The 27005-nt window shown below is 38.5% G+C and overlaps 1 protein-coding gene across 7 annotated transcripts in view; it reads right to left on the bottom strand.

The window, feature by feature from the left end:
- Positions 1-27005, bottom strand: part of LOC126917046 (discoidin domain-containing receptor 2) — a 220469-nt gene that overhangs the window by 19239 nt on the left and 174225 nt on the right. For all 7 annotated transcript variants that reach the window (XM_050723485.1, XM_050723456.1, XM_050723447.1 and 4 more), the window contains 6 exons: positions 25863-26018; positions 21747-21922; positions 7867-7990; positions 5763-5914; positions 4103-4416; positions 3-194 (listed from right to left, as the gene is read on the bottom strand). In XM_050723485.1, the coding sequence (XP_050579442.1) occupies positions 3-194; positions 4103-4416; positions 5763-5914; positions 7867-7990; positions 21747-21922; positions 25863-26018 (1114 nt within the window). The remainder of the gene's footprint in view (positions 1-2; positions 195-4102; positions 4417-5762; positions 5915-7866; positions 7991-21746; positions 21923-25862; positions 26019-27005) is intronic.

The raw sequence follows: 27005 nt of genomic DNA, 5'->3' as shown, positions 1-27005 counted from the left end.
ACCTGAGGGTCTTAGCAGTGTGCACAGTAGACGTTTCAGCGATGTGGCTCTGCAGATATTGATTCAAATCCCCGTACTCGCCATTTTCCGATACGATGCACATGGGATCGTCTTCGAGGCTGGCGCCGAGTAGCCGCGCGACATTCCGATCGGCCAGCCGTGCCAGTCTTTTTGCTTCCTGTTGAAATTCTATCCTGGAAAATACATGGGACACTCGGAAGTAATATCTTTATAGTCGGCTGCCCTACCAACCAGACGGCTATTGAATACTGGCGGATATACTGGAAATAATGTGAGCACTCTATCTGCGAGTATCGCGTCGTTGTACCCGTAAGCTTTTCCTTCTTCTCTATCTTTTTCGTTCTATATGTTTGGAGCGACGAAAAGGGACGAGCGACGAGAAAACAACGGGAAGAATAGAAGAGGGATTGTAGCTACGTAACACGGGCCCAGGGATAACGGCTACTGTTGAGATTATCGTTTCGAGAACACTCGCGAATTCCATGTTTAACAGAGCTTGCTACTTGTGTTTCAGCTGTCTAATATTTAGGATCTCGATAAGGACTATGTTTCTGAACGTAACAACGTCGGAAGCAGACTCGGTCGTAGGACGAACAACAGCGCACAAAGATTGATTTCATGGATTCGTATGTTATTTGCGTAAGGACGCGTTGTTATTCGTGAAGCGGCTGCATTTATACGATGTCAGGCGTAAAGTTGCAGCGTTGGTTTCAACGAAATCCGCCGGTTTCCTCAGGCAGTAATTGTGGCGGCCGTTAGCTGGTGGAAACTCGACGTCGGCCCGTCCCACTGGCTTTTAATTAATAAATTTCACTATTTTGGCTAATTTCAAGCGACAAAGAAGTTGCACGGTTAACGCCGTGGCAGGTCAACTCGCAAACCGGAAAATGCGTCTCTCTGGGGGTCAGAGAAGAACTTTTCAGTAGTAGGGAAGCGAATCGAAACTTTCTCGTCGAGTGACGTATGCTGGATCGTAGTTTTTCGAAAATTCACACCGAATTTTTCTAATTAAAGTTTGAAACGATGAAAGACGGTGAAGAATATTTTAGAACTGTTTAGAGAAACGGAAAGTTTCAATGAAAAGACGGCTTATCTTAAATGTTTCTTTTTGCTGGAAAATGAAATTGCCTGATCTTTTAAAGAAGATATAACAAATCCAATCGAAGATATCAGGCAATAGAAGACGTCACAGGTTTCTTTCTTGTCGCTTTTATCGGGAGGATTCTACCGTTTCTTGTGCTGGCGTGGATATCGGGCGGTCTGTCGCGCGAAAAAGGAATAAACCAGTACGATTGTACTTCCGGTGCCCCGTTAAGAGGCCGTTCGACAACAATACATGTTCCGCGAACGTTCCGTTGCCGAGCTCTGTAATCCCCGATCCTGTCTACCCGGATCATCCTTTCGCTGCGCCAGCGATAACGCAGCGCGTGTTCCTCGCCGGGACACGCTTTATCGTGTACTTCCGATCCTACTTCTTTGCCTTCCAATCCCTAAATAGATCGACTGTTAGCTTGTTAGTTATACATATATTTCTTCTTTCAAATTTGTTTCAAGCTCTATATATATAAATAATTTTCTATCCGTATAGAAATTACAAGACATTTAATTTAAATATATATAAACAGTCAATAATTCATTACTCCATTGTATCAATACACCTCAGAATTATGATATCCTTAAGATGGCTGTATATTGATTTTGTATTAAATATATGCGTTTGCAGTAAGTTTGTAACTTCTGTATATATTTTCAGATTCGATTCAAATTTTACTCATACAATAATGACCGTTGTGTTTCATTACAGTGCTAATGAAATCAGAAAATGTTCCATATAACGCACACAATATACAGAAAAAGGTTTTCGATGGTAGGTATCCAAATACTTTCACGAGCCATTGTATTCATTGTTTGATTAAAAAATTAATTATACGACTAACAATCTCTGGATTTTATAAGTCTCTAATAAAATAATGTTTATACGTATTGCTCGGTGTTTAAAAAATAATTAAAATAACCTTGTTATTAATTATTCTTTTATTAGGTGATCATAAAATTCTAATAAAGGCAGATTTAATTTCTGTAGATATCTCAAAATTGAAATTCTGAAAATTAGTTCTTGGCATATATCACTGCAGTTAATAAAAATTTGATCAATTACGAATGATTATGATTAAAAATTAATATGTACCTGGCAGAGTGTATACATTATATTTCATATGCAGTATATTATTAACAAAAACTTGAATGAAATCAAAACAACACGCGTTTTACTTTTCCCTCGCAAGCTTATATACTTCAAAATTGTTTAATAAGAAGCTTCACAACCAGAAACTTGAAGTCACAGTTACTTTGTGTGCATTAAAAACGTTTAAACTCGATTATTAAAAGGACGGTCGAGACAGGATCGGATTTAAACAATTTCCTCGTGGTTCGAGCAGCATCGTCAGAGAGGTTCAGGTCAAAGGGAAACTTCTGTACGGCAAATTACCAAGCTATTGTCAATCGTAGACAACAATCCACAGTTTTAGGAGCTGTTAAAGGCCAAACTGTCGCGAAAAGTAGCAACGGCGCGGACAAGTTATTCGATTATGCGTCAGTCACTGACCGTTTAAACACTTTCTCCGCATTATCGCGTCGCAGCAACTTAATACACGGGCCACGTCATTATGTACGAAATCACTTTGCGCCACGTTTATCGAATTATCGTATTAACGCGACCTCTCTAAATATAATCGATTGGGATAATTTTCTATCGATGCCCTATATTTCACAGCAAATCTCCTCTCCCGTTTGGTTGATACGAGAGAGGAGAATGGGATGGATAGTAAATGAATCAGAATAACGGTCTATAATTGAGCGGGATAATTTTCTCCCGATTATGCTATACTTTCCATATTTTTGGATTGGCGTGAAATATCGGACGCTTAATAGTTCCGGCCACTGTATTTAGCGACGTAAACGAGTACTCCAATAACGTGTTGTTCGATTCATTTCTATCGGCTAATTTAATTATGGCCGTAGCTGCTATCGATTCCCGATTTTCCATGCGACGCCCTCTTCTGTTTCGTTTACAAGCGCGTGAAGAAATTACCACTGTAAATCGTAACAAAAAATACTTAGCGAACGTGGACTGAAAGGTTTATTCATTCTCGAGACGCGAACCGATAATTTGCTTTCGTACAGATACTCTTAATAATTTCCTGTTCGTTTTATAGGATTCGCTACATGGAGTATCTGTTTCATTTCATTCCTTTCTCCTTTTTCTCTCCTTTTTTTTTTTTTTTTTTTGTATTCCAGAGAAAGGTAAATGCGTTCAGAGGATAGGATCGTTCGCTTGTTTGTCAATAACAGCCTCCGATACGTTGTTTTCATTCACGCGCTGTAACGACCGTTCTACGTGCGCCACACGCGACAAACTATTACTCAATTATTACTCTGCTATTGACACGACGGCAATTTATTGCGCTGCAGCTGGATACATTTCGAAGCCAATGCTTCTGCACCGGCTGTCATACCGAAATTCTCTGCCAATTTTCATACGTACAATCAATTTATACCAGAAACCCTCCTTCGATGAAAAATATCTCAACCAATTCCTACCAATTATTTTGATAATATCCGACCGAACATTCGACCCTGTCGTGAAATTTTGAATTTGAAATGGAACTTTCGAAAGTACTATACTAGCAATTCTCTTCATCGAAACATACATATATACAATCATTATCAATTATTTTAATAACATCTAATCAACCATATTTCTATCACCTAACCACTATCACCGCATCGTAAAAGCTTAAATCTGAAGAATCCTCATGTTTTTCAAAATTGTGAGCAAAACTTTCACAATGATTATACCACGGACATTCTTCGACGAAGAATATATACAATTCCTGCCAATTATTTTTACAATACCCGTGCAAATATTCGAGTTTGTACCACGCGTCATGATATTTCGAATATGAACAAACTGAAAATAATTCTTATCGAGACTTTCGAAATTATTTGCTTAATATCGTGAAATTTCCGGATGATGCACGGTTCGACTACTCCGCGATGCTCGATAATACAAGAACCTTACCTAAGCGCATCCAAGGAACCAGGTCTCAGGGACTTAACGATCACCAGGTCGCTGCTAGTGTTCCGGAAAACTTCGTCGTATCCAGGAAACCTGTCGACCTCGCAAATGTGAACGTCGCCGAAGTATCCGCAGCCGAGGTTTTCAACGATGTTGAGTTTCTCCCGGGGGAAGTCTAAGATGCACTCGGGCACCTCGTCTTCCTCCTCCGTAAGCATATCCTCGGGACTGTAGCTTGTCATGCTACTGGAGGCTTTCGCGCTCATTGGCGGCGGCGTGCTCGGTGTCGGAGACGGCGGTAACGGTGGCAGGGAATTCTGTAATAAAAACCAAGACGTGGTAATGCCATGGATAGCAGTATCGGGTTACCTAGGAAGAGATATTTTAGAAGAAAATTTAAACTTTCTTCTTGGTTCGCATCTACGGTATTTTCATACATTTTAATCGCATTACGAGTCTATACTCGTTAACTTAATAATGATAAATGTTATTTCTGTTTACAATTTTATTTCTGCTGCGCCTTTTGGATCATAGCGTTACGAAATTTCATAAGTTCGAGGAAAATCGTTATGTAAAGTCGATTGAAAGTAAAGTGAGATGGACGTATAGAAAGTTCCAGGACCGCAACAAGGATAGCCGTGCAATGCTATACTTAACATATAATATCGTTAACGCTATATTGGGAAGCTGTATGCTCCATATAGAAAACAAATAATATAGCAAACATTTCAAATATGGTATTGAACAAGTCTTTTCAATTCTATAATCAAACTACAACGATGAATGTCTAATTATTCACAAATCAAACGATTAATTTTAATGAAGTTTAATCATATTGACTTCCGCATAGCTGATATAACAAAAAGCTACCATCTCACGCAAATAACCGAAACAAAAATGAATGGCGAATTAGCAACACCTCGCTATAGTATTTCACTGTTAAAATCACGCGAAGGATTTGGGGCAAGCGTAGTCAGTCCAAAAATAAGAGTACAAATTAAAATACTCGTTTACTACATGCACGTTATACAATCAATAATCACAGGCCTCACGCTATCGGCCGGTGATCAGTGTATGCTTTCGTAAGACGTTTCCTTTCCCAAGTCTCGCATTAGTCATGATTGATAGTTCTTTTTGGTTGCCTTGTTTTTCATCCATTAAGCTTCATTATACTCTGCGCGAATCGTTTTAGCACGTGCCGTTGGGCGCTGTACGGCGAACTTTAAGCGCCCTAATTTACAAAAAAAGAAGAAAAAAAAAAAGCGGAAAAGACGAAGAAAAGGGACGAAAAAATTTGGAGGAAAAAGAAAACAAGAATGAAATACAAGAAATTAATCACGGCGCTAATTGCCTCTACCACGATAGAACGTAAAATACATAACTGACCATACGCGCGCGTGTGTATGTATGTATGCTTGCTGAAAACAACGAGGCGTTAAGAGGATTCATTGGACAAGCTCGCGGCAAGGCCCGCGAAAGGGAAACGATTCAAGTAGCTGCCACGATGGCGATGAAAGATCCCAGAGTCACGAACCAGTGTTTGACACAGTTTCAGGCCAAGTGGCCCGCATTAATACCCTCCCACCGTCAGCCCACAAAACTACTTCGCGACCAGGACTAATCGTCACGGATCGCATGTCTGCCGTACATTTTTGATACTCACCTTACAGATCTCCGTGCTGGCGTAATACTTTTCCGGTGGTGGCGGTATGGGCGGCGGATTAGATGGATATTCTTGAACCGGCGGAATTGGCCTGGCAAGATTGATCGCCGTGCTCAGCAACAGCGGAATAACCGGCTGCACCTCCGTGATCCCTGTCCGCCGATACCGTGAGCGGAAAGGAAAAAAGAATTTTGACAAGGTTAGAGACACGATGGCCGCCATGCACGAAAGAAATTACCCCGGGCGCGTTTCAAACCTGCCCCCCATCCCGCGTCCTACCCCTGCTCCCGCTTCATGTTCCTCGAAACTTTCAAACGAGCACTTCCTCTCGTTTTATATTTTTCCTCTTTCGTTTCTTTTTTAGAGGAGTTCTCTCTCGGCCATTTTCTTTTAGCGAGCACTATCTTTCTTCTGTTACACGTTCGTTTTATTATGATATAAGAATGTTTTATCCTCTGTGTTCTCTTTGAGATGGTTTATGATAGTTTTTATGTAACCCCTTGTGCTTTGAATGATGGCTTCAAATGAGAGGGAAATATCTGATTTTGCAGTGAAATCGCGACTAGCAGACGAGTTTAACTCGATACATTATATAAGGTTATTCCTTATATATTGCAGTTTGCGTGATTAATTGATAACGAACTGAAAGTTAGGATTAACTGAGCGAAATTCATTTTTAATTCTACTGGTTAGAGTGTACTCGGGGTAATTTTACACCGTTCTGAGAAACAGTACCGTCGGCAAGGTAGCAGAAAACGAAATAATTGGTCAACTATTTGAGCAATGCAGGCACGATGTGGCAAAAAACAGTGGTTTGAAACAGTATTCGTTGTTAAGTTGAATTCTTTTCCTTTAGCTTTATGAAGCTTTATACGAGAATTAATCATTGTGGAATTTCATTTGACTTTTAAACATTTGAAAATAAGCGAGGAAGGAATGCATGGATATATGAAAATTTTGTAGCTGCGAATAAAAATTAAAACGAATTAAGGGGTCCTGGTAAATGACGAGGCTCGTATATGATTTGTGCTCGTGCAAGCATCGTCTTTAAGTACTATGAACTCTGTAATAATCCATCGATCATTAACCCGCAATTTCATTCGAACGTTGTGTGCTTGCATATCGTGGTAGGTGTTGCGTTTATCATCGCAACCAATGGCTATAGCCCACCGTCGATTTTATGTAATTTTAGTCAAACGCAAACTCGATAATGCACCGCAACGTGGAGCCACTCATTTCGAGTTTTCCCCGCTGTTAAATTGCACCGCGCACTAACAAATATCGAAGGGATGAAACGTTAGCAAGACCACCGCGGAACTACCATAAAATCGCCTACTTTTAGCAGACAAAAACTTTGAACTCGATGCATTAAATTACGAGGTACTCTGCTTCTATTAACCATTATTTAATGTAGCGACTATGGAACTCAAAACTTTCCTACGTAAATCAATAGCGACTGAACTGAAATCAAAGATAGAAGAATTCAACAAGTGTGTTAATTATTTGTTTAAAATATTCAAAAATTTTGTAAACTAAAAATTCTTTCAATAGTTTTCATGTACCACGCGATTGATACGTTGAAATATTTTTTTATTCAGAAAATCATATTCATCGTACACGTTAATGTATTAAAAAATAATATCCATAAATTTTTAGAACAACTAGGATATTAAAACCATGGAACAGAATCCACTACACTTCGTTAATGCTTTATATTAGCTTTCCACATTGCAGTCTCACAGCTAAATTAATTTTAACCCAATCTCGCGCACCTGTACATTTGCTGGAACTACCAGCGAAACCATTGCCTTCCTCGCAAACATATTTCACCGAGCCGATCAAAGGGTTAAACGCGTGTTGGCTCCAACTCTCTACTTTGGCTTATTACGAAAATTTCGAGTTTTGCCGTATCAAATGGTTCCTGGGGGCGGGGCTCCGTGTTAGCGGTTAATAATTCTGGACAACGGGTTACGCGGGGCGCGTTGATAATCGTGAAATTCAGAGTAGCGGGGTTCTCTGTTCGAATTAATTTAAATCGGCCTAACCGTGCATGCACGCGTAGAATTCGAAAGGCTTAAGTGTCGCACTTAACGTCGCTACCAACCGCTGTAATCCGTGATAGTTTTGTGTAGTTGCGGTGTCGTCATGGTGCAGGCGGCCGGGTGGTACTGCGCCGGAAGCGGAGGGCAAATTGGTCCCTTGTCCTCACCCTCCTCCTGCACGGAGACCTGCGGCCGAATATTGAGCGTTCCTGTTAATGCACCTGACATTTATGCACACGTCGCGCGTGTATACCACGCGAGTAAAAGCGATACGCCACCGGAAACTTTCCGTCACTTCATGCCACCACTTCTCGCCCCAGCATACCCACCCCGTCTATGAGCATTCCGAATATTCATGTCCCATCGAGGCATGCTTTTTGTTTTATGAATATCCGAGGAAAGATCAACCGATCACCCGTGTATTTCATGATAATTATACGCTGATAATTATTAACGTCCCCTTTTTCTGAATTTTTATTTATATATTATAATTATTATCCTTACAGGCATTTTATTTGTTGGCGGTTGTTGGTTATTTAAATCGTTCAAAGGTATTCGTTATTGTTAATTACACAAAATATTTCCACATTTACATATACACTTATGGTAATTATCAGAAATTACCCACGATGCTCTGTGTATATGTATGACTGACATATTAAGGTATGAACAATTGATATATAAATGGAGTATAATTCGACGATTACGCGAATCGATACGTGCGCGAAATGTTAACAGTTATTCAAGTGGTCGAATAAAATAAGACCACCGAAAATCAAGTCGTCCGAGGCATGAGCAAAATTTGCATGAATTTTTTCTCCACCATTTTTACATTCTCATTGCATATTTACACACCAAACTGATACTTTCATGTTATAATATACCCGATGCATAATTCATTTGGAGCGCGCCACTGCTTCTTTACTCCTTTTTTCTCACGCCTTTTATATTCTATCACCTGCATCATTTTTTCAACAACACCTGCCTGCTTCTTTAACGAATACTCAATTGCGGATTATGCAATCTTTTTAAAGCGAGATCGATAATCACTCGCTTGATTCCAGGTTTTCCAAATATCGTTCGTGTTGCGAATTTAAGACAAAAGATGGAAGAGAAGTTCGGCCGTCAAAATTCAATTCCGGGCGACACGGTGCTGGTTTTATCATGAAAAGCACATCAGCTGTCGTCACGATCGAAAGAACCACAGAACCGCGGCATAGCGTAGCGTGGCTAATAATTTCACACGACGTAATTATCGGCACAATGCATCGATACGCATTCAACGGTCCACGTAATTCTCCTGAATAAAATTTAACCGTATCATCGGGTAATTATCAGTCTCGGCACTCCCTGGCCGAGGAAATCGGATCAGAGGATCGTTCAGATCGCTTCGTTCGTTCATAATCAACTTCTCTTTCCAATCAATAATTTGTTAAAGTAAGAAACTTCCAAAAACAAACTACAAATCAAAAACGAAAAGATAGACGAAAGATGGAAAAAGAGAATGACAGTTCTAAAATAATACACCTGAATTTGTTAGAAGCGAAAAGCTCGACTCTCTGTTTTTAGCACTGCTTGTATTTTTCCATTAATTAACAAGCCTCGTTACGACGTGTATTTTCGTCGCGAAGGAACACGATCCGATATAGTTTCCTTATCGAGCGTCCCCGTTCCTCGACAGCCTCCGCGTGTTATCGTTGGCTCGTACGACGAGGAAAGAACTCGTCAACGCGGGGCTGGATCGACGGTGCTACCCCAGGAAATTAACGCTTTCATTGTATAACAAACAATCCTTCGCCAGAAGCGTCGCGTCCCGAGCTCCTTCCTTCTACACCGGAGAACCGATAAGGGGGATCATGTCGAGCACCGTTCTCCGGAGAGTCGCGATATAATATCCATTGATTTTTGCTTTGCTTGCCCTCCGCCTGAACGTCACGGAGACGACCCGACGAGAAGGGCACCGCAACCTAAGGAGGGGTGTTAATTTCCGTTTAGGAAGCGTTAGGGTGCCAGACTTGGCGAGATGCTCCGCGCAACCACCGTTAAGATAAGATAACCACTTAGCCATCGAGATTCTGCTCGAATCTCTTTGCTGTGATTCCCTTCCACTTCTTCCTCTTCCTTTCTCGCTTCACCTTCTTTCCTTACTTCCTTGTCGTTTCTTTCTACTGATCACCCTCTACTTCTGATCGTCCCCTCTTCTTGCACGTTGCTCGTCTTCGCGTCATCCAGATCCTTTTAACGGCTCTCTTTAGCCCGCCAGGGCTATCTAAAGTCTTGTCCCTGTTTCCCTCAATCCTTATGACCTTACATTCGAAGGTATTTCAAGGCATTCGAAGCAACGTCGATTGGTAGTCGTACCCAGTGCTGACTCGATCCAGTGAGATTCATCACTCGATGCGTTCAGGTTTCTCTTGGAGTATCAGTGATTTCATGGAGCAGGGGAAATGGTATGAAAGTATACGTGCCACGATCCTTTATCGAACGAGTCGTTATAGAGGCTACGGAGGGTTCGACGTTAATTTCGATCGTGGTCGCTTGTTTGCTCGACGATACTCGGCTATCCATCGTTGAAAACCGGGGGTACACGCAGGTAATTGGCAACGTGGAAATCTTCGGGGGCGTGCGAACGAGTCCCTCGATGATCGGCAGCTGCGTATGATTTGATACAACGGAACATCGGAAAAATTAATTACGGGAAAACCAATCAGCGCGTGGCATTTTCGACTGATCTTCGGTTAAGCGAAAAATAATCGATCCCGGCCGTCGTGCGTTAATTGAAAATAGTAATTACACAATAAACACCATCGACAGGGAAAGAATCACTCGCAGAGAGTTCCATGTTTCTGCTTTGATTCACGACCGGTGACTTGTTTCAAAAGTCCGGCGAATTGTTCGGTTTTTCCTTTAATTTAAATAGAGAAGTTTTCGTTGTTAGAATAATTCATCGGATTCATTTTCTCTGTTATAGAATTAATAACGGAACCGTTTGTGGAATTATTGAATATAATGGAATTATTAAAATATTGTCGTTTTATAGAGATATTTATGAATTTTATTCAAATATTTAAAGAGCGGTTGAAAAAAAGAGATCTCCGGAAAAACGATTTCAGTTATTGAGAGGAATCGTTCACACAGAAACACGCGTGTAATTCCAGATATTTATGCACGTGGAACGGTTCAAATAACATTACTGAAAGCTCTTTTCGTCGTTTTAAATCCACTTATAACACTGAATAATGTAATTCCCCGATGCACAATGCTGAAAATTAACAACACACGCCGAACGTTAAAAACAATATATTGTCCTTATCCTTTATTATTCATACGAAACGTTATTATAACCCAGGCATATTTCATTAACAAGAACATGCAAATTAATACGCAGGAAAAGATAAATACACGCAAATGTATTGTAAATCGGAATAAAATTACAAATGTTACAAAGAAGATGCTTTTCATTATGGTACTTACATTTTAAATTATACGATATATTTACATCCTATTTCTATTAACTCCGTTATAATTCTCGAATTTTAGTAAATTTTTTTTTGGGAACAAGCAAATAAGTTTTTTAAAATTACACGCACTAAGATAAAATCTAAACGTTTCAATTTTTTCGTGCCTTTTTCAAATTTAGAAAACGTCCCAATAAAGAAAACTGAATACTTCATGGGAACAACACGATTAAATCCAAAACGATTTAAAGAAATCAATAAAGCTAAACAATCCAAATGAAGGGAAAAGGGCGGTTTATCAATACATACGACGATCATCATCGTATTGCCGTCTTCCAAAATGTCGACTATTTCCCCTAAATCAGGCTGTACGTCGTGGACAGAACGATAATATGTTCCCTTCCGGTCGTGCAGTGTTTGCCGTGGTTACGAGTATATCAATTGACCGCACAAAAGGACCCTTTCGATTGATACATCCCTGAACCTTTTCGTGGACGTGGATACGTTCGATTGACCCAAAGACGCTTTTATTGGAAAATATCGTGCCCGATACGTTGCTGAAACGCCTTCCGTTATGGATACGCCCTCGGCGTTTCACGATATAACTCGATGAAATAAACGACGACCGATACCCATCATATAACTAGCTTCTGGTTATAACCAACGAAAACGCTCCAACGAACTTATTATCGTGACGTATTTGTTCATAAACATAGAGAACGTTTTTCTCCATAACCAACCATATTGAGTTTATTACGAAAATAAAAAAAACTTTCAATAATCTACGATTCCTATCGTGAGACTGAAGTTATCTTTCTAATCCGAAATTGAAAATCATTGAAGAAATTCGGAAATTTTGTACGGATAGTATATATCTCGCGAAGAGGTATGCAGATGTTATGAATAATAATTTTCCGATTAATAATATTAGTGAATTGACAACTTTCGTTATAAGTATACATAAATTATATTATAGCGCTTCTCCTTTATAATTTTCCAATTCTACATCGAATGGGGTACTTTAATCATAAAATTTGATTCATAACCAAACCAATTACTAATATACAAGAAAATTTGCTAGCACCAGTAACTTGCGGCCCGTGACTTGCGAACTTTCACGAATAATATTATTTTAATTGTGTAAGAGAATCCTGATTTCCGATAGAAACGTAGGCGGGAGCGTGTTATGTAAATTACAAAACCAATTTGAAAAGTAATTGCAGATGGTGCGATGTTCTTCAGCTCGAGAGAGAATACAAGAAACGAACTAAATTACACCAGCTCTGGTAAAGGTTTAAAAAATTCCTTGTAGATTTTCGTTGCTGGTTGCGCGTACTGTAAAAAGCGACGAAGATAAAAAGGGAAACAGGAGCTCGAAATTGGGGGAGAAATATTCGAAATGAAGAGAACTTTACAATGGTCGAATTACCAAGACTCTACGGGATGTTTATCTTTTTTATCACGATCAAAGAGTAATATTGCACGGTGAAATAATTGCATCACATCAAGAGCAATCTCGTGTTGGCGAATGCGATAAATATGGCGCAATATAATTAGCTGCGGATAAACGTAATAAAAACGTGAATCGAAATACCGAGCCCGGTGCTACTTGATGAAATCCCAGACGCCCAAAGGTAGATTCCACGAACAAAACGATCTTCCATTAATTAGCGACGGAGTGCTTTTTGCCATTTTCATTACCATGGCTGCATTTTCGCCCCCGTACCGACGAAAGCTGCACAACCTGTCGGATATCTGCACATTTTCCACCTCTATTCGACATCCTCCTCCTGTGAGACTGTCATTTATCCTCTCACCAATTTCCAGTCCTTTTTCGACGAATTCAGTTGCATTCGAACCACAATTTAGTTATAGCAGTTGAATTCTATTATTTTTTGATTTGAGTTTCTGTGCACGCTTGAATCGAGGGAACCACGATTATAAATTCAAATGATCGAACGTTCGATGTTATCGTTTAATTTCATGCTCGCAAGCGTACGGGGGATTGTATAATAAGCCACGTATTTAGTCATGTTTGTATAATAGTTTAATAATATTCATTGTTTGATAATGTGTTCTAGAAGATCCATTGAATCGTAATTTGAACGAGCAATTCGTAGGTTGTCTTCATTTTTTGCTTATTCGTATGCGCGTATATTCAATTTCGAGAAGATTGTATTTGAGATCTACTGCGGAAAACATGATACGTAACATTTTCCATCTTTTCCATGGAAACTATTTTTAAATTCAATACGACATTTATCAATGCTATTTCTTCTTTTTACTTAGTTTCAAAATCAAAAGTATTTCAAATACTTTTACTGTCATAAGATTAATTATATCTTGACCTTTTTGAAATCTTGAAATGTATGAATTAATATATCTTTTCTTAGATCTGATAGATTTCTCCTTTCTTCACCTGTCATATTAAATTAATCAATTTAGTCGCTTGATATCAAAATCAGAAGATCAAGAAAAATGTTGACGTTGTATCATTCCTTATATTTTTCTCCGCTCTATTTTTATTCCTGTAACTATCGGAAGTCGATGATCCGGTTCTTTGTTCTCCGTAATTTATAGAAACAAAAATTGCGAAAACGTGAAAATTTAAATTCGTATAATTTCGCCTGTTAACGCTTAGTTTTGTATTCCCTTCCAACGATAATGAGAGAAAGATTGGCATACAAAATGGGGCAAATAATAAACACACAAAAAAGACAGGCTAATATAATATTTATTTCGAATCAAGTTTTCGTTGCAGATTGTTGTAAAATATGTTTCGCGTGTCTGTCTTCCACTGTAACGCAAATATTAAATGTCTAATCACGTACACTGAAAAAAAGCACCTCACGTCATTCGTCGTTGTAAATCAAATAAATTATCCGAGTTTTAACGAAGATTGATACACAGGTCTGCACGAACATGACATTTTTTCTACCTTTATGAGTACCACCTCCAAATTCTTCGATCCATCTTTCTGGCCATTCTACACGGTAAATCAACATGTTGTCCAGAGAAAACTCGAAAAATAGGACGATGAATCTAACACATTATTCATTTTTCATTTCTTCCATTTTACAACGTCACTTATCCACAGTTTTCTCAATATAAAAATTCTGCCACTTGTTACCACTCTCTTATAAATTCAGTATCCTTTTCTTTCTTTTACCTACGTCCAACTTGCACAGTTAATTGCAAATCGATACCACATATATCAACATTAATTCACTTTATTCCTAGAACATTTTACTAAATATTTCTAAGACGATAGAATCCCAAATCGAATTCGTTTCAAGTCTTTGAATTCTACGTAACATTTAATAATTCTAAACTTTAGCCAGATAGCTCATGTAAATCAACTTGACTAAAAAGATACCAAAATAATAGAACCAACAAAAGCGATAAGCAGAAAAGGGGGAACGAAAATAATGGACGTTAAGAAAGTGGCAGAATCTGTTTGACTTTCATCAAGAAGACGGTCCAGCCTGTGGCCAGATTGTCTCCTAATGCTTAACCAGGAAACTACTGGCTGTGACAATCGGGATACACGCGTACGTCAAATTTGCGGGGAGGATTACAGTATACGAGAATCAGGGAGTTTGTTGCTTTAAATTAAAATAATCTGTTTTCGCTCGGCCGCCCCTCGTATCGCGACGAACCCCACAGCTAAAGTCGGTAATCGCATTACCTCACTTTTGAACGCCTCCCACCCAACCCTGCAACTCGCCCACCCTCTCATTTTACGATCCCTGCTGCCACCAACGCTACCACGCCTCTGGCATACTCTATACCGAATCGGAATAAAAGCGCGTTTACTAGCGTGCGTCACGGATCGGGCCGTTCCAAGATAATAAATTCCATGAAATTTAATGAAATCACGCGTGTCTTTCGCAGCTGCTTACTACGCCCAGCCTTCGTTTCAATGCCAGCCTAACCCGAAACGAAAGTGACAAAATTTGTCCCATTATACCAACGAGGAAGAAATTCCTGTTGTTCCTTTGAAGGGAATGAGATTTACTGGGTGATTAACGAGGTTGTCAACTGACATTCGTCGATGATGCCAATTAAATCACTTGATGTTTGCGTAAATTCATATTTTTTTTTATCAATATGAAAAAGAGAAATTTATGAGAAATTTGGAAGTGCAGAAATGCTCAAAGTGCAGATAATGTGTAAAAATATACGAAACGTGCTAAATATAGTACTGTTTACAATACATGGTGCGGAAAATAATTTATGTAACTTCAATTTTTTTTAATCACATTCGTAAAAATACGAATTTACATAAATTTCTGCAGTCTAAGGACACGAGATAGTAAACGATGTTAGAATCTCCGTCTGTTGCTCAAAAGATTAACGCGTTTGTATCTTTGAGTATCCGGAGATAGATTATGTAGTTTTGTAGCTATGATGTTTGAGTGACGTGAGAGCTTCTTATAATAATTTCATTTTCATAACCTTTTCGTACTGTATGATATATCATGAACCATGGTATGCTTGTTATTATTCGGATAATTCTTCGAATACTACGTATATCTATGCATGTTACGTTGAATTTTATGAAACTTTACATATTAAAATTTTCCATAAATGGTTCACATCACGTGGCAATGACAATTATTTATATAAAAGTATTTAAGTTTAAATATGAGTTCGAAACACAAAAGAAAGGTATGTAGTTATCCAAGTTTTTGGATGGACGCCCTCAAATCTTTTCTTGAAATGTTTACAAAGTTTATCCGAGTTTACCTGAATTAATAGAGAGAAAATGCATAAATGCAGGGATAAATGTCATGGTAGAAGAAATATGCGAGTTAGTCTTTAGCAAGTTCTGTACGACTTGAAAGACCAGAAGAGTGAATAAGCTTGAGTTGTAAGAAACTGACTTGCATTGTGCCGTGTCTCATTAAAAATAAGTATTATAAACGTATACATAAAAATAACATCTGATGAACAAAGTAATGAAATTAATTTCGTAAGTCGAGAAGGATAATTCCAAGAAAAAAATAAAAGTATACCAGAGAATAATTCGGTTCTACGTGCCGTTATTCGACAGGCCAGAAAACCGACTCCTGTTGAGCGTCACTGTTGACGTTCAAAAAATACGTATTTATCACGATACGTTAAAAAGTAACGAACTGTGAAACAGCGCCACGAACCTGACATTGTGTTACAGAGCACGTTAATACGACTACGAACTACGAACACGTAAAACATTCAAACAAGTTGGTATTGTTTCGACCATTTATACGAAACGCTTCAAGCTTATGCTCGCTATTACATCGAAGCCATGAAGGAGGATAGCATTAAAAGAGAAAGAGATTATTTCACTATGTAACGTCGATGAGCCGTGGAAACACTGATTGAAGAGCGATCGATGAATCGTAAACGTTAAAATTTATTTCCAGTTGAAAGTTTCTGTTAGTATCGAGCAAGTTAGTATTTCTCTGGAAACATAAATCGCAGAAATTCGTAGTAGAGAAGCTCGACAATTCGGAATTAACCGTTCCACGTATTCGTCGTATTTCTCATCCACGACTCACTCACCCGTGACTAGTAATTTAATAATTTTGCGTACAAATATTTCGAAACAAATCTATTCTGAAGCAACCTAGAAGAGCATGAAGAATATTATCCGGCTTTCGTTCTAACAATACACGTTCATCATCGGGTAGTGCCTCACTCATTATTTTAAAACCTGCACGACCATCGTATTGAAAGGTATAAATATCTCATCGTCCTTTCATCAAGCGAATTCCACTAACCTATGAAATATCGCCCACAAATTTTTCATGGATTAAAAGCAACAATGAAAAAATCAGATAAGCCTTTCGTTCCGCAACAATGGAATTTGTACAATTGTATACGCTGCTCATATAACGCTTTATCGGTGAAAATGGTGGGTTTGTAATCATATTTCTATAGAGGAAACGAATAACAACTTTTTACAGATGTCTCGCCAATTGAAACGGAAGAGTACGATTTTACGTCGATTTTGATTTATCGAAATTTCATTTCAATGACCTCAGTTAAAATTGTGGGTACAAAGACTAGATTTAAGAAAATTACAAAAGCTTCATCAAAATTTCGTTGCAATATCTAGGGTCCAAATTCTAGCTTCAGAGAATATATTTTAGGAAACTGCTACTGTGGAAATAAACGAAACTCGCAATTCAAAAGTCTATCAAAGTTTTATTAAAACAATTTCAGTCGTAATTTCGGGTTTAAAGGCCAAATTTTAGAAAATTATAATTGTAAAAGCATAAATAACATTTCAGCTTGAAGCTTCATCAAAATTTCATTACACTAACTTTCCAAAATTTTGGGTTCAAAAATTAGACGTTTGAAAATTATAATTGTGAAAAAATTTGAAATATAAAAATTCATCAACGTTTCACATATTATATATACCTATATTCCAATAATTGTAGTCAAAATCCTGGATGTGGAGACTGAATCATAAAAAATTATAATTGTGAAAAATGGACAATATTCTTAACTCAAAGCCCTATGGAAAATCCAGTCCAACGATTTCAGACGGAACTCCGAATTTAAAACTGAACTTTCGAACATCTCAAATGGACAATGTTCCAATTCAAAGTTTCAACTCTCATCCACTCTACGAACATTACCCGAATCTTAATTCCACAAGCAATAACATAAAAATAAAAACGACTAACCAATCTTAACGCCATAAATTCACCTACATCCATGCTAGAATCTTTAAAATAAACCGAGCTTGGAGCAAACAAACCTAACAAAATCGAGTTTCTCTGCTTTCTCTCAAGACATCGACGTTCGCCTGAATTTTCTTTCGCAGCGGAAGCTCATAGTTTGTCGGAAGCGAAACAAGGTCGGCCAACGTAAAAAAATAAAAAAAGAGAAGGGGAAAGGGAAAAAAAGGGAAATCGCGAAACTCGAGGGCTTTGCAACGTCGAGGCGAGACAAGTAGCAGGTGGCTAATGTCGGGAGTGGCATCGTGGAACGAGACGAAAGGAGAACAGGAACGTGTGTACACAGACTTGCTTATGGGCGGGCGAACGAGCTAGATAACGCACGTCTCGCGACGACAATACGGTCATACGACTAGCTCTTTTAATTAAGTGGAGTCAGCTCGACCGACTGCCACGCCGGTATATATGTATATCCATGGCTGGGAAAAATTTTATTCAGCGGGAATTATATTGGTTCGTTGTACTTGAACGACGCAACGCGAGGAGAAACAGGGAGACCTGCGCGACCTCTTCTAACGGGAGTGCTTCTTCGTAATAAACGTGAGCCAACCCCACCGGCAGCACTCTTGTTTCTTTCTGTAATGATCCGATGAGAAGATTAGCTGCGTCTCCGCGAACCACGCTATTTGTGTATACCAGCGTTTCAGGGAGTAGGAAGTGTGCTTGAGAGCCGTCTAGATTTTTTTTTTTTTTTTTTTTTTTTTTTGGTGCTTTGTTGAATGTATTACATACGTGAACGTAGGTGATGACGCATGAAAGTAGTCTTTATGTTATTTAAAGTAGTTTTTATGAGTATGGTAGAATTAGCGGGAGGAAATAAAAGAGTGGTTTTTGATTTGACACGATTAAATTTGGAATTTTGATTGATTGGAGGGAAAAACGGAGATATTGATATCCTACGAAAATAAAGAAATTCTATCCTTAGATTCTCTGCTGAATTTCTTTTCCCGTTAAGATGGTAGAATAAAGGATAAATTTGAATAGAATGTTAATACAATTGAATAGAAGAGTAAATTTGAATTTTTCATATATCTATTGGCATGGTCTGTCACTTTTCTTGAAACAAATAAAACAAGATTTCGGAACTAAACATTTTTTAAAATAAAGTTTTGTAACGTGGCATTGTACACCATACAATTTATCACGAAAGTATTTCGCAGCTCCTTTGTCTAACATCCATTGTGTTCTACTAAAGCAGACAGTAGGAGAACGATAATTCGAGCTTTCCCGAACAATAAGTCGCCCATTCGAAGCATCTACGCGAAACGCGGAAATATAATTAATGTTTATTACCGGTTTTAATATAGCCCTGGCGTCACATCTCTAATTGCAAATGTCAGAGCATTGTACCGCGTCTGTCTTAAGGTTGAATTCGCTTTTGGAGAATAGGTTTGGAAAGCGTCTAGGGAGAAACGAGCGCCACCGTCTGGCTCCTATTATTTCCCATCGTTCAGCAATCTGTTAATTACTGTCTTCTGTACATTTCAGAGGAAGGGTCCAAGACTCAGACTAGCTGTCCATTCACGCGAACGAAGTTCAGCTTGTTATTAATCCTGCTGCGTCCACTACGTGTCATTAAATATTTTCTTGTCTTTTATTATCAGAAGCTAGACGACCATTACTTGGTCCATTTCTCTAAATATATATCTTTGAAATAATTTTCGTCAAACAATTTTTAATACATATTTTTACATTTAATAACGTACATTTTTTGCGCTAAACATCATCGTGAATCTTCGACGTGCTTGCAAGCTAACTCACGAGGATTTGGCAGAATTTGAAACAGAGATAACAAATCTGTAATTAATTTCTCGCGGAACTGTTGCTATTGAGAGAAGTATCGATTATCGTCGGATGGTAATAAATAAAATACTTTAATAATCCCAAGGATTAAACGCGACATTATAAACTAAAATCCCTATGGAACATACGCGCAATGTTCTGCTTTCAAACTAAGTGTCACATAGTCTTCATTTTCACCAATCCATTCAAACTTTTTTGCACTTTTGATACTACCATAAAACGAGTGAAAAAGATTCTTAGTCGTCGCTTAGACAGATTTATCAATGTATTCTTTGGAAAAGAGTGAGCGTGTTCTGGTAGTACGTGTGTCATGTCCAAGCTGATGTCCGCCAGTGACTCTGTTCTTTGGTAAATCGAGACAGAGTGAAGGGGACTACTTAAGCTCTGTAGCTTAACTTGAACAGCGCCGATATAGGACATCGACCAAATTAGGTCGCAAGCGATCTTTCTCTCATAATCGCTCCATGTGTTTTAAGTATCACGAAATATTTTTAAGAACATGTATCCGCTGATAACATAAAGATGATGAAATATCTTGTAACGGAAAGATTCGGCTTTTTTTCAACGAGAATTAAGACTGATCTATTATTCCATACTTCTGATATCTTCTTCTCTTTTCTTCTTTTTTCCCTGTCACTTCTCTTTCGTCCTTCTTTCTACTTTTTCCACTCTGCCCTTCCACGAACCCTCCATAATCCCAGCCTATCTATCCAAACACTCCTCTTATACTTTTAAAACTGTAGACTATTTGCAAGGTAAGATCTAACACACTGATTCTTACCTACGTGCAGCAAAAATTCTTAAAACGCGCTATACCTGACTCTTTAATTAAGGACATTGTCCTTTCTTTCCTTAGATTGGCAAATAAAGAAAATTATCCGATGTGAATACCCTGTCTCGAATCAAATATAATATATTTTTTGGTGTCCGGTAAAGTTTTAATAATTAGCCCACGTGCGGCACGAGATGAAAATGGCTAAAAATCTCTGACTTTAGTAAACGTGACCACTTTCACCAACAACCGTCTTACAATTAAAACACTCTGCTATAAAGAATATTCGGCTCGTTAGAAGCTAGCGGCTATTTATCGAGGAACCCTTTTGATCCCTCGTTTCGACCATCGATGCGCAATCCCATTCGCCCCTTTGGCTGCTTTAAGGAAAATATTTGGTCAGACCACCCTGCTTCTTCCTCTCTTTTTCAGTTGTATGCCTCGTATCCAACGTCAACGCGTCTAACATCGCCAAGACGTTTTCCATGATTGCTCAAAAGCCTTTTTCGTCGAACGCATCGTGAAAACGGAGAGCAAATAACCGCTCGCTACCGGTCGCTTTATTAGACTCCAAATGAATCTCGCGATAGTCAAGAAAAATCCCGTAACACTGGGAAACAAGTTCGCCTCGGTCATTTGGCAAATTGCTGACTTCGAATTAAAGCGTTAGCCGTTAACGAGGTTGCGTTCGATGCTTCATTTTCTCGCCGCAACGAAATCGAACGGGAAACGCGACGGTCTCACGTTCCTAACGATTTATATTGTGCCATTGTATAACAACAGTGAAATCGATTCGAAACGGTAAAAGGCAAAATAAATGCGGCCGGTCTGCAGGATTTTAAATGAGACTTGGCTAATGTAAACTCTGAAACGAAGGTAATTCGAAAGTTTTAAACGATGGATTCACAAGCCTGATTGGATTCAGCCGGAATATTCTGCGATTCTGTTGTTTGTTCTGCTCTTTTATTTATGCTCCGTATGTTTATTCGTTGTTCTGTATCGAACCGCGCGAAATACAGCTGAATTACAGCGAAAATTAGTATTGAAACGCGGACCTGCTGATAGCTAATTTTCTATGGGATATACAAGAATAGCTATACATATATATGCATGTACATTCAGCAAATCATATGAATATAAATCGCGGTTAATCAAGTTTGAAGAATTTTTCTTACCTTCAAGTCGCCGTGTTGGTCGTAGAACGTCGAAGGTGCGAGGGCAGCTTTCAACCTTCGATTTCTATAAAAAATGAACATAATGGCCGCCAGGAGCATTACGATCACTGTGGTCAAAATACCAATAACGAGACCGACGAACTGCTTCGATTCTGGTTCCTTGCTTTTGTCTGGAACTGATGTATGTATATGTAATGGCAAAGAAATTCCTAAAGACATATATCTTGATAATATATAATATTATCCCTTAAAATGTAAAACACTTGTGTCAAGACAGATATTATCTCTCGAATTACTTAACGACATTTTACTTGTCTTCGCGAACGAAACGATCATCTGACCATTTGTAGCATTGGATTTTCCATTATCTTTCATATTCCCAGCCTCATGTTGATAAGATCTGATTGTCCAATAACTGGCTGAATACCAAGCAATCGATGCAACTAAAGAAGAGCAAAACGTCGTTTGCGTTCGTTCGATTTCGACGCATTTACGAGTTATAGATGATCGTTTGTAGGCGATGCACGAAACACGTACGCATACACGACTATCTGTATGCAAGCTGGCCACCTAATACGCCAAAGTACACGACCTATCACGCTGGATATTATCGTGAAGGCAGCTTCGCATAATGCACGATGGCTCGATAATGATGATTACGTTCATCATGCTCGTCGTAATTGGATCACGATCGATCAGTAGTTTATCGATTCGTTGCTTTTATTGCCAGATTGAACGTCTGTCGTCTGTCATTTTACTGTCATTCAACGCACCTCGATGACGGGATAACCGGAATGGTGGAAAAAGAAAGAAATGCAAAAAAGCCTATGCGTACACGTGATCTGCGTGGTTCTGAAGCTTTATTCGTTCTTCACTCGTCACTCGCGGACTTTTTCTTCTATGAGTGTATACCGCGGTATAAATTACAATAATAGGTATAACGCCAATTTTTAGGTAAGTTCCTATTATTATTGGTATGGAGTCTAAACAGAGATTATCAGAGATAACGAGTACTTTGATCCGGATATTTTATATGTTTTTGCATATTATACACATAGTGGACATTTCTGTACTTTTGAATTTTCAACGAACGTAAGAAATTTCACAAATCCATCTGCAGCCTCTTAACGATGCATGTTTCTACATATGTAGACGACTATAGAAATAATCTTGTTAATTAATTTAAGTACGAACTGATGCAAATGTCACGTTTGTTACTGTAACGTATAGTACAAGTTTGTGAGAGAAAGTGAAATTCGATTTTCTTCTTAGTTTGGTCACTAAGGATGATCGACAATTGAGACTTTAAATTTCGAAAAAGCATTTTTGTTCAGATATAACCTTCGGCCTGTCTCGTAAAATTATTCAGAAAGGAAGTGCTTTCCTAGGAATCAGTAGGAAACGTTCGAGCGAACGTTGTTTCGTTATTCTCCATTGTTTCCTGTTATTCGAAAGAAATTTTCAAGCAGCTTCGTGCTTCACTTGAGAACGCTACGAAACTCGTCTCGTTTTGTTGCTTCTCGTACGGATGCACGAAGAGAAAAGCGAACGTTATGCTTCGTAACGTTTCTTATCCGCTTCTTCCACTCCCCTTTGCAAGTTGAGAATCGTTACGCAGGAAACGGAATATTGGTTTCATCGCGTGAAAAGCTGAACGTACCCGAGCGCGATCTTGCATGCGTATCGATTGAATGTAAAGGCTTTTAATTTTCTTCCTGGCAACAGCGTAACATCGTGTTTCGTGTTACTATAACACGGCAAAGGAGTTTCAGACCTTGTAATTACATCATGATTGTTATTTCTATCTTATCTTGTTACTGAAGAAATCGGTACATGTTATAGCTATCTGTACATATACAATTTGCTTGAAAAATAACAGCACCTTTTTTGCATTTATATCTTTAAATCTTTAGTGTTGGAGATTGTATTTAAATATAAAAATGCCAATATTTTACGAATATCATATTTCTAACAGATAGATACGATGCATCATTTATTATAGAAAGCGTGTATCACGCAAGTTATAAGGATCGAAGCGATAGTGTCTTGGTACATCTGGTTTCTCCGGCGTGATAATACTACTCATCATGGCACAGCTATACGTAAATTTTTTATCAAGCAATAGATAGAAATGCTTGCGCATCCGTTATATTTGTCCGATACAATTCTCTACGATTATTTTCTATGTACAAGACTCGAAGTACCAATAAGAAACTCACAATGAAAATATTGGAATCGTGCAAACAGCCGTAACAAAGGTACCGATTGACTACGATGTTATTTTAATGCAGAAAAAAATGTATTCCAAGTAAAATAATAATAATTGCACGAATACGGTCAAAGTACGTCTAAATTATCATATTCATAATTTCGTGATTTCTCAAGCAGTTTGTGTACAAGAACCTCATGAATTAGGTTCGATAAACGTATACGTAAAGCAAACAAATATATAATACGAATTATATAATTATATAATATACGAATAATAGGATCGTGAACAAGGAGAAAAGTCCAATATAATTTGATTCGGCCACTTTATGAAAAGTCGATCAAACAGAAGAAACTATAACGATCAGTTAAACTTCATGTCCGCAGCATGGATAAAAGAAAAAGAAACTCCAAGACAACAGGACAGTTTGTCGAATAAAACGATTGGTAAAAGAATGGGGCGGTCAGTACTTTAAGAGTTACTTCCTTTAACACTTCGATTCAAAGCGAAGTGCTCCCTCGGCAGAGGTAGTAAACGGGGAAAAAGAAATTAATTAGATTTTGCTTTCTACTCGAGGATGGCGAAACAAAAGACGAAGCATAGCTACATTATCGGTTTATAGAGGCCGCAGAGAGTATTGTCGATCTCTTCCGCTCCGTTTCTTTGATCACCAACCGTGTATTTTTTAGAACACCTGGGAGGAGACGTTACGGTGCATTTAAAAAGGAATGGGAAGAAAGGAACTAGAGAGCTGTGCAACCTGCGTATAAACACTTTATCTTGCTTTTATAGCGTTGCACACAATTTCACCGCTTTTTGGTGTTTATCGCGATCGCTCGGTTTGTACACAGCTCGTTTGAAAAGTAATAATTGTGGGTACGTCAACTTATGACTGATATAGTAATTATTTTATCGCCTACATTGTACGTTATGTTCCATGATACCGCATACAGATGTTCAGAAATGTACAGGTAATAGTCAGTTGTACTCATTGCATTATCTAAAAGCTAGTTAAATACGAAAACAGAGTTTCGAATGTTAAGAGAGACTCACAAAACAGATGAAGAAAATTCAAATGCGCGCTAGTTGGAAAGTCAGTACTTTCAAAATTCGAAATAATTTTTCGTTTCGGTTAGAGCAAATGGTTCACTCGTTTCGAGAGTTGTTGCATCTATAATGGCATACTACAATACTACAGCGTATTCATAAGGTATTAACATTTATACACATAACATAATTTAACTTGATTCTATAGGAAATAATATATATATGAAAAATAGAAAGTTCATGTGAAAATCGTTAATAATATTTCTCGCGTCTCGATGTTAGCTTTAATTTATCGATAAATTAATCGCAATATGATTGACAAAATACCTTAAGGAAATATGCATGATATTTTGTACATTATATTTCGCGTATTTTCATAGATCGATCGTTACGCTGTTCTTCGACATTTCGAAGCAACGTATTGTATGTCGCCGCTATTCAACGTGTCGTTACTGGACAAGCATTCGGCCAAAAATTACCCGTGACGAAACCGTTGAAAATAAAATTCCTCTTCTCTTCTTTTATTCCTACTTCTCTTTTTGCAACTTTATTGCGCGTCGACGAAATATCGCGAAAGGTTTCGCGACGAACATCGCGAACACGACCGGTGAAATGCGAATAAAGAGAGGAGAAAAACAGAGAGAAAAGCGAGCAAGGGAAAGAAAGGGCCGCTCGTGATCGGCATTCAATTTTCGAAGCTGCAGCTTCCAAACAGCAAAAAGGCGAGCGATCTGGAGAGCAGAAGGAAAAAAGGGAAGAGAAGAGAAAGGGAAGGGAATAAAGAAGAGTGGAAATCGTGCGGAAAATTACGAAGGGTGTCCTTCGATGCAACAATAGCAGAAACCGACAGGGAGACTTACGGGCATTATCGTTGTTTTCCTCCTTATTAAAAGTGGCCTTTACTTCGTCTCTTTGCAGTGGACCCTCGTTATTCTGATAGGGACTGCCGGTCGCCAATACAATGGCACTCTTGTTCCTCGGCTCTTCATCGTCGGTGTTGTTCCATTCGGAGATTACTGCACATCAGGAATGGAGACTAATGAAATTTGCGGCCATCAAAGGAATTGAATGTTAACGGAAGGGGAGGCTCTTTTAAACACACAGTAAGGGGCTAACCACCCTCGAAATTAATACGGTTATCACGTAATTTTAGTAGGGTGATCCTCTTAATGCTTAGGGCGAGATGAGATTGTTGGTTTTAATAGAACTATAAAAAAGTAGCCACTTTGAAAATTTCCGTTTTAGATGGATAATAAAATTGTTTCAAAATTGAAGGATTTGCAACGATCAGGGAGAATCCGCGATATTTAAATCGTATTCTTATTAGGAAAGAAAAAAGGTATAAGTTATATAATCAAAAACTTGTATAAATTGATTATAAATTTATAGCTTGAAAATATAGTTTGAAAAAATGATTTAACTTTCTCTTGGTTTTTGTTTACTCGAATTGCTGGCAAGTGGTACTATTCTCCTCTTCCTTTTTCTTTTATACGAACTTTTCCTTTCCTTTTATGTAATACAAAAATCTTTGCACTCCGTTCAATTGAATCGATCGAATCGAAATTACGAAAGAGATAAAAGAGAGTAGAAGGCTGGAACGGGACGAGAAATTAAGTAGAAGTCTAGTAGGACGATTCGCGCCACGTTCGCGAAAAAACTAAGGCGAATTGCATGGGATGAGGATGCCGAGGAATTCAAGCCACTTTGAGGATAAGCAATCGAAGTTATCTTTCGCGGAAACGGAGGAATAGAACACCGAGAGAATGATTAACGACGGTTTCGCTGTTCGCCACGGGAACCAAAGTTTTCGAGGGCGTGCGCTTCGCGGTGCAACCGTCTAAGTTTCGCTTCTGTTTCGCGACCACGTGCTCTGATTCGCGTAACGTGCCGCGTATATTTTCGCTTTTTTTCTTGGACGTTGATGCTTCCGAGTCGACCGAGAAACACCACCGGAATAACTGAGGAGACCGCCTTTGAATGTTTTACAAGCAGAATATTTTCGA

The sequence above is a fragment of the Bombus affinis genome, chromosome 1 (assembly GCF_024516045.1).
Source record: "Bombus affinis isolate iyBomAffi1 chromosome 1, iyBomAffi1.2, whole genome shotgun sequence".
NCBI lineage: Eukaryota > Metazoa > Arthropoda > Insecta > Hymenoptera > Apidae > Bombus > Bombus affinis.
This window is presented reverse-complemented; position numbering and strand designations above follow the sequence as displayed.